Source organism: Cheilinus undulatus, linkage group 9, assembly GCF_018320785.1.
Source record: "Cheilinus undulatus linkage group 9, ASM1832078v1, whole genome shotgun sequence".
In the NCBI taxonomy this organism is placed as follows: domain Eukaryota; kingdom Metazoa; phylum Chordata; class Actinopteri; order Labriformes; family Labridae; genus Cheilinus; species Cheilinus undulatus.
This window is the reverse complement of record NC_054873.1, coordinates 44,181,693-44,199,365: the sequence shown is the minus strand read 5'-3', so window position 1 is coordinate 44,199,365 and position 17,673 is coordinate 44,181,693. Positions and strand designations below refer to the sequence as shown.

General features: G+C 37.9%; 3 protein-coding genes across 3 annotated transcripts in view; all 3 read left to right on the top strand.

The window, feature by feature from the left end:
- Nucleotides 1-17,673, top strand: part of LOC121514831 — a 72,640-nt gene that overhangs the window by 15,508 nt on the left and 39,459 nt on the right. Inside the window, exon 6 of the mRNA XM_041795201.1 lies at nucleotides 11,972-11,981. Within this exon, the coding sequence (XP_041651135.1) occupies nucleotides 11,972-11,981 (10 nt within the window). The remainder of the gene's footprint in view (nucleotides 1-11,971; nucleotides 11,982-17,673) is intronic.
- LOC121514853 (histone H1-like) lies at nucleotides 9,178-10,060 on the top strand. Its single transcript, XM_041795234.1, has one exon. It carries the CDS (start codon nucleotides 9,178-9,180, stop codon nucleotides 9,754-9,756), a length of 579 nt encoding a protein of 192 aa, XP_041651168.1. The 3' UTR covers nucleotides 9,757-10,060.
- On the top strand, nucleotides 12,444-12,815 carry LOC121514864 (late histone H2B.L4-like). Its single transcript, XM_041795246.1, has one exon. It carries the CDS (start codon nucleotides 12,444-12,446, stop codon nucleotides 12,813-12,815), a length of 372 nt encoding a protein of 123 aa, XP_041651180.1.

Here is a 17,673-nt window from a genome sequence, read left to right as displayed (position 1 = left end):
TGATTGAGTCTGACATCCCTGGTGTACTGACTGTGTCCAGGAGGAGACATACAGATCTCTACAGCACTGATCCCGGTTGCTGGGGGAACAGAATAGACCAGCATGTGCGCTTATCACCAAGTGGTGGGAGATCTTTCTCTAAACTTTCATTTGTGAAAAGCAAGCTGCGATCATCTACAGCATAGGTGTCAACCTCAAGAAATCCGGCCAGTGGAACGAATATACCTGGCCTGCAAGACCATATCATGTTTGTATTATAACTGGCCCACCAGTTTGAGGTCTGCAGATTGTTTTTCAGTATGATAATGTAAACTTCAACTTGATTATTATTATTAATTATTATTATTGTTCAGCCATAAAATTCTGAAAAAGTAAAGGGTAAGAAAGACTTCATAAAAAGTCAAGAACTTGGGGAAAAAAATTAATTTGAGTTTTTATTTCATATTTTCAATTTTGCATCACAAACTTAGGACTCAAAGTTATGATTTTGACTTTTCATTTCATGCTTTGACTTTTTCAACTCAGAATTTGGACTTTATTTCACATTATTATCTTTTAGATTTCCAATTTCAAATTTTTGTCATATTTTGACATTTTCAACTTCTGACTTTGGCTTTTTAATCCCATATTTTGACTTTCAAAAACATTTTTTTCTCATATTTTGACCTTTTAAATGACTTATTTTTTGCTTTTCATATCATATTTTGACCCTTTACACTCCCAATTTTGAAATTATGTCATATTTTTTAACTTTTTAGGTCATCATCTTGAATTCTAGCTCATATTTTGACATTTTCATCTCCTAATTTTTGGCTTTTAAGTCCCACATTTTGAACTATCAGACTCACAATTTAAAATTTTAAGTCATATTTTGACTCTTAAACATATGATTTCAAAATTGATCTCATATTTTCACCTTTCAAACTTGTGATTTCAACTTTCTCCCCGTATATTTGCTCTTTAAAACAGTTTTTTCCCACATTTTTAATATCGTGTTCTGATCTTTTGAACTAATAACTTGGAATTTTTATCTCAGATTTGAGCCTTTTAACCTGTCATTTTAACTTTGTTGAATTTCCATATGATTTATCATCGGTGCTGGGTTTTTTTTTTTTTTTTTTCATATTTTATTGCTGGTGAGAATGAGGTTGACAGTTATGGTAAAATGTTGACCCTGTTAGACCTGAATCCTTCTGTGATTGAGTTTGACACCCCTGATCTACAGTATGCAGCAAGTCAGAGTCAGCCATCTCACCCTAAGGTCAATTGAGCCAGATATTCTGCGAGCTGTGGATTTTAAGGACACGGTTGAGGATTTTGCTGCAAAAAAGACCAGGATGGAGCACTTCTGAAGGTAAAACAGTAGCCGTTTTAATAGCATGCTATAACTTTGCCTGTCATGTTTGTGGGTGTTAAAATAACTTTTAGAAAAGTTTGGTTTAGTCCCATTGTTGCTGTCTGCAGAGTAGTGAATTTTCTTTTTGGATTGCTAAAAATGTTAAACATCAAGTGTTCGGGAGGAGAACATGCTCAAATAACGAAACAAATATCTTTTTGGTTGGACATGTCCCAGTTAAAACAAACTGCTGTCTGGATCTTTAATCTGTGAACTTGAATTAGAATACGATATTACTGCTCATTTTCTTTAAAAGACAAAACCTTAAAACAAATATAAAACTAGTCTCTGGATCCTGGATCTCCGGAGGTATCAAAACAAATTGAACTTATGCAAAATTAACAGTTATTGGACAAAAAGATGCATGCCATGCATTAAACGTCACTGTTTTACAGACATCCCCCAGAGTGCGCCATTTTTTGGACAAATGAAACCACACTTTTGACCACTTCAGTCAGTTTTTGTGACAGCTCAGTAGAAATGGGTAGTAATACGGTAATACTGTATCCTGGGATATTAAAAAAGTTACGGTGTTGCTTTGATTAACATCATGAAGACGGTGCTGTGGGATTAGCTCACATTGATAATAAATTCCTCCAGAATATGTGCATTTTTCCACTCTCAGCACCACTGCGGCAGTTGTGGTTTTGATTCAAAACCACTGAGGGTTTTTAAAAACATTTTAACTCACATCCTTAATGTGAAATATAGATGAAACTAATCAGTGCTTGTTGGTCATTTTATGCGCTAAAGTATTCTTTAACTTTTTATAAGATCGTTGTAAAGTGAACTCTCGGCAGGACGGAGTTCGCCGTTGAAGCACAACGCAGACATAAATAATATTAAATCCCACAGAACACTACTTTACCTTCACAGATTCTATATTAGATTAGGATTATCTCCTCTGGGAGGAAGGGAAGGAGGAAAAGAGTCATCGCTTTGATAAAAGCGTCTGCTAAATGACATTGTAACATTGTAACAGGAACAAAGCGCACTCTGTGTCTTTGAGAGAGAAAAAAGAGAAACTTCATTTGATCCCCTGCCCTGATTTCACCTATTTTACTTAAATAATTCACTTCTCCCGCTCCTGTAAAAGTCTCCTTATAAACCGGTTTTATTTTAGACTCGAAGCATTTCGATAAAGGATTAGATGAAGCGCCGCAGAGGCGCGTGCTCCACTCCTCGTGCGTATGCGTGCACGCCGACAAGTGCTTGCAAAAATGTGTTTTTTTAAACACCTTGCGGGCGACACTGTATAGGCCGGTAAATGTTTATTTTCTCAGCTTCTCTGTTCAGCTGACTGTCACATAGTGTGACATACAGAGACACGTGATAGCATTTTGTCATTTATTTGTTTATAATGAATATGCATTGTATGCAAAACATCTGGAAGTATTTTTACTATATTTTTTATTTTAGCCTGGTTGAGGGCGGTTCCAATTTATGCCCCTAGGGGGCCTCAGCCTCCTATGCAGACAGCTTATTGTGCTGAGCAGCCCTCGCCTTCAGACTGGCAGAATCAGCTGATCAGTATGGAGGAGAAAATATTGCCACAGATGACAGCGAAAGGAAAAACCTGGTGTTGGACATAAGGAAGGGCCTGTTTTCTCTGATAGTGGAAATCTTTTCCAGGTAGCTGTTAGCGTTGGTCCAGCGGCAGGCAAAGACCCAGCAGAGCTTTTAAGTGGAGATGCACAGGGATGTTTCAAGTACAACAACCCCTTAATGTAGCTACATTAAAGACTTACTAAAGCTGAGAACAGTGGGATGGGAATTAGAATTTTTGAAAATTAAACAATCGAAAGCTTTAAAAAGTTTACACTTTCCGAAGCAGCCATGATTATTTAAAATAATTTCAATATAATGTTAAAAAAAAGTATATGTGTGAACATAGTTTGACAAAAAGGTAAATAGTAACTAATACAATAAAGTTAATTGTCCTCCAATTAGGGGGTTAATGGCAGAGTCATAATTATCATGTTTTTAAAGAGACAATTGAAAGTTTGATATCATGTTAATAGTATGTTTTCAAATACTTTATGAAGCACTCATAATATTAAGTAAACTCATATTGTAGAGATGTAAATGTACAAGAGGGTTGTGGCTGCAGACCATACATCTGATGGCCACGCTCACAGACTGTTTATCTAAGACGCTGTATCAGAAAGGGAGTGCCAAAAATTTGCTGGTACATTGTATTTACAGTTCTAGATTTTTTTTTTTTTTTGTTTTGTTTTCAAATGCGACTTTATCCATGAACAAAATCTGGCTGTAACATTCTTGAACTAGAAAAGTACTCGGGGAGCGCAGACCTCCACCATGAGCCCTATCTCCCAATAGTGAAGACTCCTTTAAAGAATTCCTGGATCCATCCTCATGTGCCCCCCACCATGGCATTTACCAATTGTTCCCTCTCTGTTGGGGTGGGAACACGGTGAGGCAAAGCATTGGTTTCACTATGGGTTGACTGTCATGGTGGAAGCATTGCCTGCTGGTGCCAACAGATGCACAGTCTCACCCATGGTCTCACTGGACAACTGGAAGTCATGGCAGAGGGTGAATATTCCTCTATTCCTCCCAGCACTGTGAGTATTCTCGCTACAATTCGCTGTCTTTCTCTCTGTTACGCTCCAACTTGTCTCCTCAACCAAGCATGCATCTGTCAAACTCTATAAACTCCAAAACTTTGAATAGAAACACACCCAAAAACTGCTGCTGGGATTGAAGTTACTCATGTTTGCCATCTCCTGGTGTAAAGTGGTAACAGTGCAGACCTCCGCCATTAGCCCTATCTCCCAATAGTACAGAATCCTTAAAAAAAAATCCTGAATCCAGACAGTGATCTGGATCACTCCCAAAATCTAATCAATTTTTCCTTATGCCATTTCTGACATTTCCTGACAATTTCATGAAAATCCGCTTATAACTTTTTGAGTTACCGTATTTTCTGGACTATAAGTCGCTCTGGAGTAGAAGTCGCATCAGTCAAAAAATGTGTCATGAAGAGGAAAAAAAACATACATAAGTCGCACTGGACTATAAGTCGCATTTATTTATAAATTTATTTCACAAAATCCAAGACCAAGAACAGACACTTAATCTGGAAAGGCAAGTTATTCAACCACACAATAGCACACAGAACAACAGGCTGAATAGGTGTCCGGTATATTAATGTAACACATTAACAGTTATTCAGCTATACAGCAGCATAAGGATACACCTGGGAGGCTGAATAGGCTAAATTAACATAATAAGCCAGCGAGTCCAACAAGCAAGTTACCGGTAAGCAAGTTTACCAAGCTCCTAATCTCATTCCACATCACTGAATCCATTGAATTCTTCATCGTTGGTATCGCAGGGGCAGCATATAGTTGTCACAAGCCTAGAGCGCCCCCTCGCGGCTGTAGATGGTAATGTTTTTTCCTTGGTTCATGTCGGTCAGTATGAACTGACATTTAAAAACATGATAAATTATATATATTTTGATATATAAGTCACACCTGACTGTAAGTCGCAGGACCAGCCAAACTATGAAAAAAGTGCGACTTGTAGTCCGGAAAATACGGTATGTTGCTAACAAATGAACAAACGAACAAACCCACCTGATCATATAACCTCCTTGGCAGAGGTAAATAACCAAATTACAGACATTACATACTAGGAAACTAAGGGACTGGGACTTTTTGGACTAGTTAATAAAAGCTATTGTTGTATTTTAACTCATAAAGGCATGACTGTTTTGTTCAGTTCAGTCAAGTAGTCAGGGTGTTACAGTGTTTTGGGGCAATTTGTAACATTGACCAGAAACCTTATATTTACCCTCTATATTTCAGAATCTGCTTAACTCTAAAGTATTCCCATTGCCGCTACAGTATCACATATATTTACCATGTTTTTTTTTTTTTTCAATAATGTTTCTTATTTTCCCCCAAGTCAAGTAGGCTGTAAGTCAAAGTAAAAGATGTATTTATTTGTATTTATTTTATGTATTTATGGAGACACCAAAGCTTATTGCACTAATAGGTCACAGTAAGAATTTTTTCTTCTCAATACACTTTTATTATTTGGATCTATTAAAATAATTTCAGATTCATCAGTCAAGAACTCTCTGTAGCCAAACTTTAATTAAACTGCAAAATAGACACATTAACATTGCTAAACAAACAAGATTAATTATAATGTTTTTTTTTTTCTTTTAAAATTTGTGAAATATATCAATCCTTAAAAAGAAAAAATAAGTCAGCATTTGCTTACATCTGGCAGTTTGGCTTGTACTGGGCTAAGGCAATTGCAAAACATTTGTAACAGTGTTACAGTTGCCCCCAGCCAAGCAGCCATAACAAAGTCTCTCATACTAGCTACTAGCACTACTACTACTACTTTACCAAAAGGCCAGGGATCAAATTAAACAGAGTTTGACTTTACTATCATCTAAACTGTAAACAGCAGAAGAGAAACATTTGTCAAACCAAAAAGTAACTTTCATACCTCAGAATCATTTTTTTGTGTACAGCTTCTGTGCTGTGGAAGTATTCCCACTGTTTTTCAGTGAGCAGAGAGAGAATCCTTCTGAGCATGTGCAGAGTTAGTTTCATCACTCTAACTTGTTTCTTATTGGAGGAATTGAGTATGTTACAATTGCCCCTGGTCTCCCCTACTCTCTGTCAATGTGATGGATATTAGAAACTACAGATGTTCTAATAGGCATATAAAAAGTTACTTCAAAACAAGATAAAAAAAAAATGCAATGCAATACAATATAGACATCCCACTAATTTTCAAATTTCAAGATTTGTTGAGATTAGTTTCTTGATGTCTGCAAGGAGACAGGGGCAATAAAATGTACTTATTCTATGAATGTCCAGTAATCAAATCATTTTGGAAGTCTATTGAAATTTTTTGATGAGTAATATGAAATGCTCATTAAATGTAACACCTAATGATATTTTTATAGTATGAAGACCAAAACAAACAAACACACACACACACAAAACAGTTAAACTTTTAATATTACTCAGTGCATTCAATCTCCATACATATAAATTCCAGGAAAATCACCAAAAGGTCATAGCATTCAACACTGAGGCCATTAAAATAATCAATAATAAGAAATCATCATATTTTGAACCTGTTTATAGATTTATTTAAAGATTAGGGATTCTAACGGCCTCTAAGCCTTTAACTATTGACTGTTGTTCTGTTGGCTTTTATTTATTTATTTATTTATTTATTTTGCCTAAGTTTCCTTTTTTAAATGTTGTACTTAATCACCTTCATGTCTGATACATGCACCTTACTTTTATTGATTGTTAAAGTTACTGTTATGCTGCAATGCATTGTTACAATATCTAAATAAAGACTGAAAAAAGGTCTTGCCCACTGTGGGAAAGGTGTAGTTATATTATCCAACCACCAGAGGGTAGTGTTTCTTTGCTAACAACAGAAATAAGTGTACTCTATACCTCAAAGAGAAACGGATATATTAGCATCAGTATGGAGGTTAAACAGAATTTAGTGTGTCATTATCAAAATCCTTTTTTTTTGTTGTTATTGTTCTTTGTTTGTTTGGTTGGTTTTGTTTTGTTTTCTATGGAAGTTGCTAGCATGATACAAACTACAAACGGATTTTTTTACCCCCAACAACAATGTGATAAAATGTGTTAAGGCATTTAGATACCAAGGTTTTGTGCCCCCTAAAGAAATGAAATTTAACAGTCTGGATGGAGACAACGTGACCTGGTCGCCACCTTTGTCCTATACTTTCAACGTTAACTCTACCAAAATAACTAACTACCACAAAAGTGATCAGACTAAAATGATGTCCGACAAACATGCCGACATTTTGTCCCTGTTATGCCCACTTTGACCATCTGTTATCATTTTGCTGTGAAATAAGTGCAGTTACTTTGTTTTAATAGTGATAAGACTTCAAATATTTTTGTAAAGGTTGCAGTTTTACAGTGTATTTTCTTAAGAAAATTAAGGAAGAACTGGCAAAATATGTTTTGATTCTATTTTAAGTTTCATTTGTTACTACATTGCGACATTGCAATTCTGTATTTTATTTTGAAGATACAATGTTTTATTGTGAAGTCGTGCCGAAAGTAACGCTGAGCTGCTCTCGCGTGACTCACAATAGCTTCATAGACGTTTACAGCAGCAAGCATGGACGCTTACCACCGAGATGGAAGTTTTGATGGACTTTTAATTTCTTTCAGATAGCATGAAGCCAACGAGGTATTTATCTTTTTATGTTTGTTTTACTTTTGTACTGCAAATTCTACTTACATGCTGTGCATGTTATTATTTATGTTTGCTAACGTCGTATGTCGATTATTTTATTTATGTCGTTGAGTTTTCACGGTGACTTTGGAGGAGGAAGAGGAGACGCTTCAAATAAACCGGTCAAAGAAAGCCACTAGCGTCTGCCTGGGCTTGGAGGGAATTACAATTTTAGCTATGCTACTCCAAAACATGAAAACTTTTCTCCTGTCCATTTAACCAGTTCAGTTCAAATGGCATGAAAATCGTTAGTTTCATTGCCAATTCAATTACATTTTAAGATAATAATAATAATAATAATAATAATAATAACCATAATAATAACAATAACATTATTATTGTTGTTGTTATAATTGTTATTATTATTATTAGTAGCAGTAGTAGTGGTGTTATACTAGTATATATAATGCTGTTATTACAGCTCTGTGTCAAATGTATTTTTTACAACCCCATGTCATTTTGGTTTTTGACATTTGTGCCCTGCATGAGGGTTTAAAAGTCTCTTGTGTTGTGTAGCATTTAACTTTTTAACCTTGTTCAAATCAAATGGATTAACACGAGCAAGTGTTATGTTAACATACTAAAAGAAACATAGTCTCATTATATCATCTCTACACTAGAGAAGGGTTAGGAGAAAAAACGTGTTTCTCTCCACTTTATATGGACGTGAGCAATACGATTGAGGATATTTTACTGTTTATTGAATGCAATGGTGGACAAATACAAAAGCTTGATATTTGTTAGTGTTTTTTAAAACAAATGTTAAAGATTTAAGGTTCTTAGTGTGATGACGAACAGCTAATAAAAGTAGTTGTAAATCCTACTTGATATATATATTTTCTACCATCATGCTTTCTATACTAACCTCTAAACATTCTGCTGCTGTGTATTTGATCTCAGACACTCTGATCGTCATTTGCTCAGTGGTTCTAGTTGGTACATGATCAGACTGACGTCAGTAAAAGCTGAAGTAATCGCTGCTATGAAGTCTTGCCCTGCCCATCACCAGTGTGTTTGCAGCTCTCTATAAAATCCTGATTTTATTCCAAAGCGAAAACAAACAGATGACTGATTTAGTTTGGAGTCCCTCAATAAACGTGTGGTTCAGCAGGAAAATGTCTTTGACTGAGCTCTGATGCACTTTTCATCCTTTTAGGAGAGAAATGAGGGGGTGAAGCTGAGAGCAGTGTTTACCATGCCAATGAGTGTGTGACTTTTAGAGTGTGTGTGAAGAAAAGAGAGAGCAGCTGAGAGCTAAACATGAGTTCAATGTGGAGAGAAAGAAGTCCGCGATCTGCTCCTTGACTGACAGCCTTCAGAGCGTGTCTGTGCTTTAGTTTGACGTCTTTATGAGTGAGGAGAAAACACAGGCGGAAGGATTTCAGAGCCGAGGGTGGGGCTGAATCTCTACGGTTCTCATACGGCTGATAAATCCAGCTTCCGCTACCTGTTCACCAAACACTCCTCTGATACTCGAACACCTGAACCGGTCTGAAATAATGGCAGAAGTAGCTCCAGCAGATCCGGCCCCCGCTCCGGCTCAAGCGGCCAAGAAGAAGAGGAACAAGCCGAAGAGCAATAGCAAGAGCCTTCCCGGCCTCGGCGATCTCATCCTGAAAATTGTGGCCACGTCCAAAGACCGGAGAGGCACGTCCCTGGCCGCCCTCAAGAAGGGTCTGACTGCGGAGGGTTATGATGTGGACAAGAACAATGCCCGAATCAGGAGAACCATCAGGAATTTGGTGGCTAAAGGGGCACTGATTCATGTCAAAGGGACTGGAGCCTCTGGCTCCTTCAAAATAGGCAAGACTGCGGACAAGAAGACGGAAAAGAAAGCCGCGTCTAAAACCAGGAAGTCCGCAGCAAAGAGAGACGCATCACCTAAGAAGCCCAAGACTGCAGCAGCCAGGAAGTCAACAGCTGCTAGGAAGTCTCCAACCAAAGTCAGGAAACCCCCAGCAGCGGCTAAGAAAGCAAATAAGGCTTCAAAGAAGAACAACAAGAAGGCGGCTAAAAAGGGCCCCGCGGCCAACAGAGCCAAATCGGCACCCAGGAAGGGAGCACCCAGAAAGAAGTGAGCTGTTTGTCTCATCAACAAAAAGGCTCTTTTAAGAGCCACCCATCTAAACCAAGAGAGCACATTTCCTATTTATGGCTTTATTAACACCTGCACTTAAAAGGGCTCTATGAGAATTGAAGTTAGAAAATAGTAAAAGAGTAACAGTAAAAGTACACTTAGCAGTCTAAAATGACACCCTCTGCTGTTGTTCTCTATATTGGAACATCCAGTGATAATAACATTAGGTCACTTTATAATGGAAAACAGATTGACTTTGTTTTCTTTGTGTTTGGTGTCAAAAAGGCATCTAGTCAATCTAATATTTCCAAATCCTCTTTCTAATCCCTCTTCACATTTTCCTTTGCCCTCTTGTTTACTCGTTGTAGTTCTGTTTTTATCTGTAATGCTGGTGTTATGACTGTGCTAGGACAGGCAGGATCAGAGTTGCCACTACTGGAGCTTGGATGGAAGGAGCCTGGGTCTGGTGAAAGCAGGGATGGGGTTTGGGCTGCGATGGCTTTACCCTGGTTAAATGTGTCTGTTTGCTGCACCTCTGTCAGCATGGCTGACGTGTGGGACAAATGTCAAGGGCCCAGCTGCATTTAGGAATTTCTTCACCGAGCGTTTATCCTTTCAGTAGGGCGCTAGTATCTTGTATTTATCCAAAATCTGGTGATATTCACAGTCAAGTGTTATCTTTTTAACTCATGATGTATGAGCTCTGAAAAGGCCAAACTTGAAGCTCAGAATGTACCTGAGGCTAATTTGGCTGACATAAATAAGCCTGTATTTATTTGTCAAAATCAAACTTGATTACAGCCTGTTTACAGTGTGAAAATAACTACAGACCAAAGGTCTACTTGAATTAGCCATGTCATTTTCTATATGATTTTTTCAGTAATGGATTCCCAAACCTTGATATACATTTAATTGAGATTAAATCTTCTACTCACTGAAGGTCATAGATTCTATCTTTACAACAGTGTGCTGTGTGCTTTGGTAATTAATGTTAACTTACATTTTAGTTGGTTGCATTAATGGACTGTTCCCATTTTTTTTTTTTTTCGTTTAAATAAAATCAAGAGATTACCACTCTAACATGATGTTCAATCACCAAACATTATGTAAGCATACAAATTCTACATCCATGCTTATAAAAACATGAGCATGTTTTTTTTTTTTCTCAATATAGTATATATTCTCAGAAGTGTTTATTTTGCCTGACATTAAGGCTAATACTCATCTAGTAGCTGAACTTTGGATGGCTTTTATAAACATTATTACTTAATATAATAAGGCTCATTCTACATAAACATGCTTTTTCTGTCCCTAACCTTTACTGAAATATTTAACTTGAATAAATAAAAACTATGTATATGTTGTTGTTTTTTTATTTGTTTATATATATTGAACATTGATACTTTCTTGAGTGTTTTTTTAATTTTATTTTATTTTACTGGCTAAAAAGATGCCAAGCACCACAAAAGTGCCAGTCCCCACGATCATGTATAGAATGTGAGTGTTTGAGGTTAAAATATTTTTTCTGCCATTCAAAATAAAATGTATACGTGGCCTTCGGATTTATGAAAAAGACATAAAACAACGAAATGCTGAACAAGAATTACAAATAATATCATAACTGTAATTGTCACTGGTGTTGCGGTATTTATTCAAATTCATGAAGTTCATAAGTTCTCAAATAATATAGGACAAGTCAGTGTCAGAAAAAGAAAGAAACACATTTTTTTGACATTTTTCAAAAGTTCCCACGTCTGTAGAATGACCCATAGGCTAATTTATGACCGTGAAAGAATGGATAGGCACATTTTTTTTTATGTTTCTCCCACAATGTGACAAATGTTGATAAGATAATGTTGCTAAAAAAGTAAAGTCTTTTCTCTCAACTCTTCCTTTATGCACAGCTAGAAGTCAAAACTATGTATAATTTCGTATTCTTCCCACTGGATGGCGCCATTGCACTGTTTAACTCGCTGCTGTAATTCATTATAGTAGATGGAGGCTAAAAGTAGAAGGGATTATTGCAGAAACAGACATATTAAAACTATATCGTAGGCGGGGGTAAATATTTTATAGAGGATTAGTCTGCTTTGGATGTAAAGTTAACCACTTAGACCTACGCTGTCTATGATTCCAGTTGCAGTTAGAGATTAAAAAATCTCCAAATTTATGTAAAGCAAACAGCTAGAATTAGTCCTGACAAAAATCTTATACAGAACAGTTGTGGTGCCTTGAAATAGTCAGGATTTAATAGTAAGATCTCGGATATAACATCATGTTTCCTAACAGCTGAGCCAGAAAAGATAATTTCCTTAGAGGTATTACAAAATCCGTGTCCTCCACAGAAAGCTGAAGTAAAACAACTTGTCCCACATGTTATCAGCCAAAGCTGTGTGATATTTGGCCTATGATATCAGGTAAATATAGAATAAAGAGTGAATTGTCTCTTTAACATGGGTAAATGTTTCTGTATCACTCTACTCTTCTCATAAACATGTTTCAACAAATTTATCCCCAACCGTCAAACCGCCAAACTTTGTCTGACTTCCGTTGTCAGTGACGCAATCATCTCCAGATCAGCCAATTGTAGAGTAGAGACAGCGCAGCTCACTTTGCACCAAAGGTGTATAAGAAAAGTCAGTGCTTCCTTAATTAGCTACATTGACAAAAACAACTTTGACTGTAACAATGCCTGAAGGCGGAAAGAGTGTGCCAAAGAAGGGCAACAAGAAAGCTTTGCCCAAGAAGTCCAAGGATGGCAGGAAGAGAAGAAAGGCCAGGAAGCAGAGCTATGCCATCTACGTCTACAAGGTCCTGAAGCAGGTCCATCCCGACACCGGCATCTCCTCTAAGGCCATGAGCATCATGAACTCCTTCGTCAGTGACATCTTCGAGCGCATTGCTGGTGAGGCCTCCCGTCTGGCTCTCTACAACAAGCGCTGCACCATCACCTCCAGGGAGATCCAGACTGCTGTCCGCCTGCTGCTGCCAGGAGAGCTGGCCAAGCACGCCGTGTCTGAGGGCACCAAGGCTGTCACCAAGTACACCAGCTCCAAGTAAACCACACATGGAGAAAACTATAAACCAACGGCTCTTCTAAGAGCCACACACTCTGACTGAGAGAGCTAAATTCTGCTAGACTGAATCTTTTTGACTTATTTCATCATCAGCGTTTCTCTTCACTTAGAAATTACCAGTGACTAACACACCTGACTATAAATGCGACAGGTTTCATAAATGCCTGAAATTTAAATTTTAATGGTTAACATTTCATCCCAAATGATGTGTGTTCGTTGCAACTGAAGGGCCAATTAGGTTCATAGGCCTATTACAACAGTGTGTATTGCTGTGTCATTGTTGTTGTCCATGTTCTGTTGTAGTTCCTCATTATTATTACCCAGTGGGGAATATGCCATCTTCAAAGTGCTGAGATGTTTCAGAAGGACCTATCTGATTAACAGATGCCCCGAACTGTGTAGTATTATCTTGCCAATCAATTATCCTCTGCACGTAGTTTGTCAGTGGTCTGAATGGTCTTAGCATGTGTTAATACTAATATCCATGATTCTCATGGATGACCTTTTCAGGTCTCAGATCTGAAATTCTGTATTAATTTTAAACAAACTGAATTACTGATGCATTCAGACAATAAGCATGATGTTTAAAATACCATAGCTTTTAAAAACACAAATTTAACTTCATCTGGTTATTAGTAGGGAGCAACAAATTCCACAACTTAGACATTTAACGGTCGTTGGTGATTAACCGCCATTGTCGGCATTTTTTCTACTTCTGCTGTTTCACTGGAAGTTACACCCGTCATCATTAGACCCTCGAGAATCAGCGGAGTACAAGACTGTTGTACTCAAGTTAAAGAACAGTTACTTTCCTTAAGGTTTGTTTAAGAGGAGTTGTAGAGTAAAATATGATATTGCCTTTCTAGCAATAACAACATGAGAATGTGAATCTCCAACCAAGCTCATAAGGTAACATCACATCTTTAAATTAAAGTTCATTCTAACAGCCAGGTGAGTAGTTTTTAGTGGGGATGTGTCCCCACCAATATTCAACAAACATCAAATCGTCCCTACCAAGTATTATCGAGTGTGTACTTGAGATATTTTGATACACGAAGCGGTTAGACGTTGGAAGAACTCGGAAATCCGAAGAGCTCGTGAATGCCACATTCGAGTCCCGCCTCTTGAACCCAGTCTAGCTATGTGATTGGCTTTTACCGCTCCTAGCTAACGTCTGATAGGCTGTAATTCTGTAGGGTGCTGTCAATCACAAAGTTCTGTAACTCTACATCAGTGATTTCGTTTGGACACCAGGCTGTGACTTTAACTGTATGTGTTGCTCAAACACCCGCAACGATATAACGGCGAAGAATATCTTTCTCTCTCCCCCTCGCGCTCTAACTGCACACTGTGTTTCAGCGCGAGGAGAAATGCCAGAGTCATAAGATCCTCATTTTCAGACTGATCTGAAAACGAAGTTGGTCAATGGCATTAGGTATGATAATTTATCACGATTGAAGGCGCTGATACACTACGTAATTAACTCTTTCTTTACATCCCAAATATGATATGCACTAAAACAATTCAAAAAGACAAAGCTTTATATAACTACTGTGACTGACAAGATATACTGAAGACAATATCGAACTTTTAGTAGGAGACAGCAGTTTATAATGTAAATGTGAGATCAAGTACAGAGAGTGGGAGTTAATCGAAATGGAGCTGTATCTGAATTTGTCCATTGTGAATTTTTGGGAGTGAACAATAATAATAATGTTGACAAAATATTACAACAACGATTTGGTAACAGAAATGCACAGAAAATCAAGATTTATAAAAATGATGCTAATAGCGAATTGAATTTGAGGTTAACATTTTAATGTTTTAGAGATTTTTTTGTTTGTTTGTTTGTTTTTTATATATTTTGAACCTAAGGTTCAATAACTATCATCAACATTGAGCTTTAGAACTGAGTTTATTCTCACCTACAGGCTGCTGGTTAGGGTCTTTGTGGAAGCAGGGTGCTCCCTGTCACCAAGGAGAAAGTATCCAGCAGGTGGATAGATGGACTCCTTATGCCATGGGGTCATCAGTTAAACTCCAAAAGGTCTGGAATGATACAATTCTCAGCAAGCAAAGCGTCAGGATGTTGTATTATCTATGGGAGGCCATTTAGGACAAAACACATAAAAAAATCTGCACACACACTTACAGTGTACTCACACACACACTGACAATTGGCACATATGCACCGAAACAGGAAGAAACACATCAAAAATCTGGATACACACACACAGTTTACACACATTCACACTGATAATGGGTACATACGCACCGTAAATAAAGGCTAAACACATTAAAAAGCTGCATACACACTAAAACTATGCACACACAACCACATATGCCCAAACACACACACACTGAGTATTCACACACACTGACAATGGGTACATACACACTATGAAACATGTTCACACACTAAAAACCTGTACACACACACACCCACACATTGAGTATTCACACGGACCACCTTTCACACAGGGGTAATAGCTTTCATGTCTGTGTAGAAACTTATACTATTGATCATGAGTCTGTGTGTGTGTGTTTGTGTGGGGGTGTGTTTGGGTGTGTATGTGTGTGTAAAATAAATCCAGTGCGCCCGGAAGCTCCGGTCAGTGTAACCGGAAGGCACCTGCTTGGAAACTGCTTGTTTACAGGAAGTCCGCCAATGGTTCAGCTACTTCCGATTTTGCTGCTTCAAAATAATTTTCCCTATATTATAAATTGTTTATAGGCTATGCTATAGAAACTTCATACTTGAGGGATAAGGACTTATTGTTCATTATTTTGCGTAAATGTACAATTTATAAGAACAAACCACCTCACTCGCTTGATAAATTAGTTTTACCATGTTTGAGTGTATTTTATTCTGAAAGCTAAGACAGGAAGTCATAGTATCTACCTCAGTATTGGATGCGCACAGAGCGGGAAGTTTAATGGAGAGCATTAATGGCCGGAGGTAGACAAACTGAGGAGACTATTGCTATTTCATTTTTTTCCCCCCCAAGCTAGGAACGATTTGTACATCGTATAGTCCTTAAGATATGGAGGCGCAGAAGTTGATTGTACTTGCATTTGGACTTTTATTTTTTCAGCCGTGTGCAATGACTCATATTGAGGAAATACGTGACTTCTTCGTCCGCGTTGTGCACTGCATCCAGTCTATCCAACAGAACCCGGTAGCCGGACACTTCACCGAGCTGTGGAGCCATACCAGGACTGTTGGTGCCATGACTTCGTCGTGCTGAAAGCGCAGAGTCAAGAGAGTGTGCTGAACTGTTAGAGTCACTCCACAGACAGTTATTGCTTATTTTACAGCAAACTTCATTTCAACAAGGAATTATTATTCCACCGGCAACTCGAAGTGGTGCTCCTGGTCGGCCACGGTACAGCCTGACACTGGACCAGATAAACCATTGTTTGGATATAGGACTGAACTGGCAAGGAATGTCTCTGTTGTTTGGGATAGACCGACGAACCTTGTTTCGTCACAGACAACATCTCAATGCTCCATCGCGAGATTACACACCACTGTCTGATGAGTGTTTGATGTCCATCATCAGACATATTTTATCGAACACGCCCAATGCTGGTGAAACATATGTCCGCGGCAGCCTCCGCTGCAGGGGGATACGTGTGCAGCGTTGGAGGGTCCGCCAAGTCCTCCGACACATCGACCCGATCGGACGATGCTTTCGTCGCAGTCATGCGATTCGTCGAAGAGTCTACCATGTTCGGGGGGCTAATGAGTTATGGTAAGTCGCCACGTTTTGTCTGACAGAAAGTCATGTTTGGTGCAGGACAATGTTTTTCGCTGGGTTTCAATGCCCGGTTGCTGCAACAGTGCTGCAGTCCAGTTTTTGTCAACTGTTCATAATAGGCATATGCCTATTGAAATATAAAAAGTAGCGGATTTGCATATCTTTTTATTAGATTCGTTAATATTACCATTTTTGCCCTCCCACTTCCAGAACATACGGCCTATAAGCTGGGTTCCTAGAAATGACCTTCTCCGGCAACTAAATTGCTGTATAAAAGTACTTCATGTTAATAGGCCACGCAGCATATTGAGTAATGATTCTAAACATATTATTGTCGTACGTTTATAATTTACCATGACTTCATTAATTTTCTCTTCTGATTGGCTGACAGCTGCGTGTTAAAGCCCTGTAACACAAGGAAGCACGGCTAAAGTTTAATCACATCACATAACCATAGCAACGTTACTTCATAGTAACTGAGTTACCAGCTTGATAAACTAATCAGACTAGTGGGAAGAAAAACACACGGGAAACACACGAATGGCATATTTTCACATTTCTTTTCATCTCTTTTGGGAATGCATCAGTTTTGAAATAATGCATGTTATTTTTGATTAAAAAAAAGACATTGGCTTTAGCTGGTAGCAGACAGCTGGCATTCATGCAATTAAGTGAAGTCAGTGCATTATCCTGTTAACACCACAGGGAGGCGCTTTTAACATGAGGCAAAAAGCCTCCATATCATTTTGTTCGTCCAAATTTGTATTGATTTAGGGACAATCACATGAATGGATAGCAAGGTAGACCTTTTCAGCATACTGAAAAATTAAATTTAGTGTTGACTTATTTGACCATTGACTTTGAATCTTTTTTGTAAAAAAGAAAAACTGTTGACGTCACGCAATGTGTCTCGATTAATTCCCAACAAGTCTCCTTTTAAAAATGATTAAATGATGCTGACGATTTATTGCTCGTAGGAAAAGGGGGCTGCTCACTTTATCACAAATAATGGTATAAATAAGCATGTAACTATAACGCAATTTTAAGAACATAATCAGGTCGTGCAAGGTTTTAATAGAG

Excerpts from the sequence above, each read along its gene's own strand:
- LOC121514853 (XM_041795234.1), top strand. The coding sequence starts at position 9,178 with ATGGCAGAAGTAGCTCCAGCAGATCCGGCCCCCGCTCCGGCTCAAGCG.
- LOC121514864 (XM_041795246.1), top strand. The coding sequence starts at position 12,444 with ATGCCTGAAGGCGGAAAGAGTGTGCCAAAGAAGGGCAACAAGAAAGCT.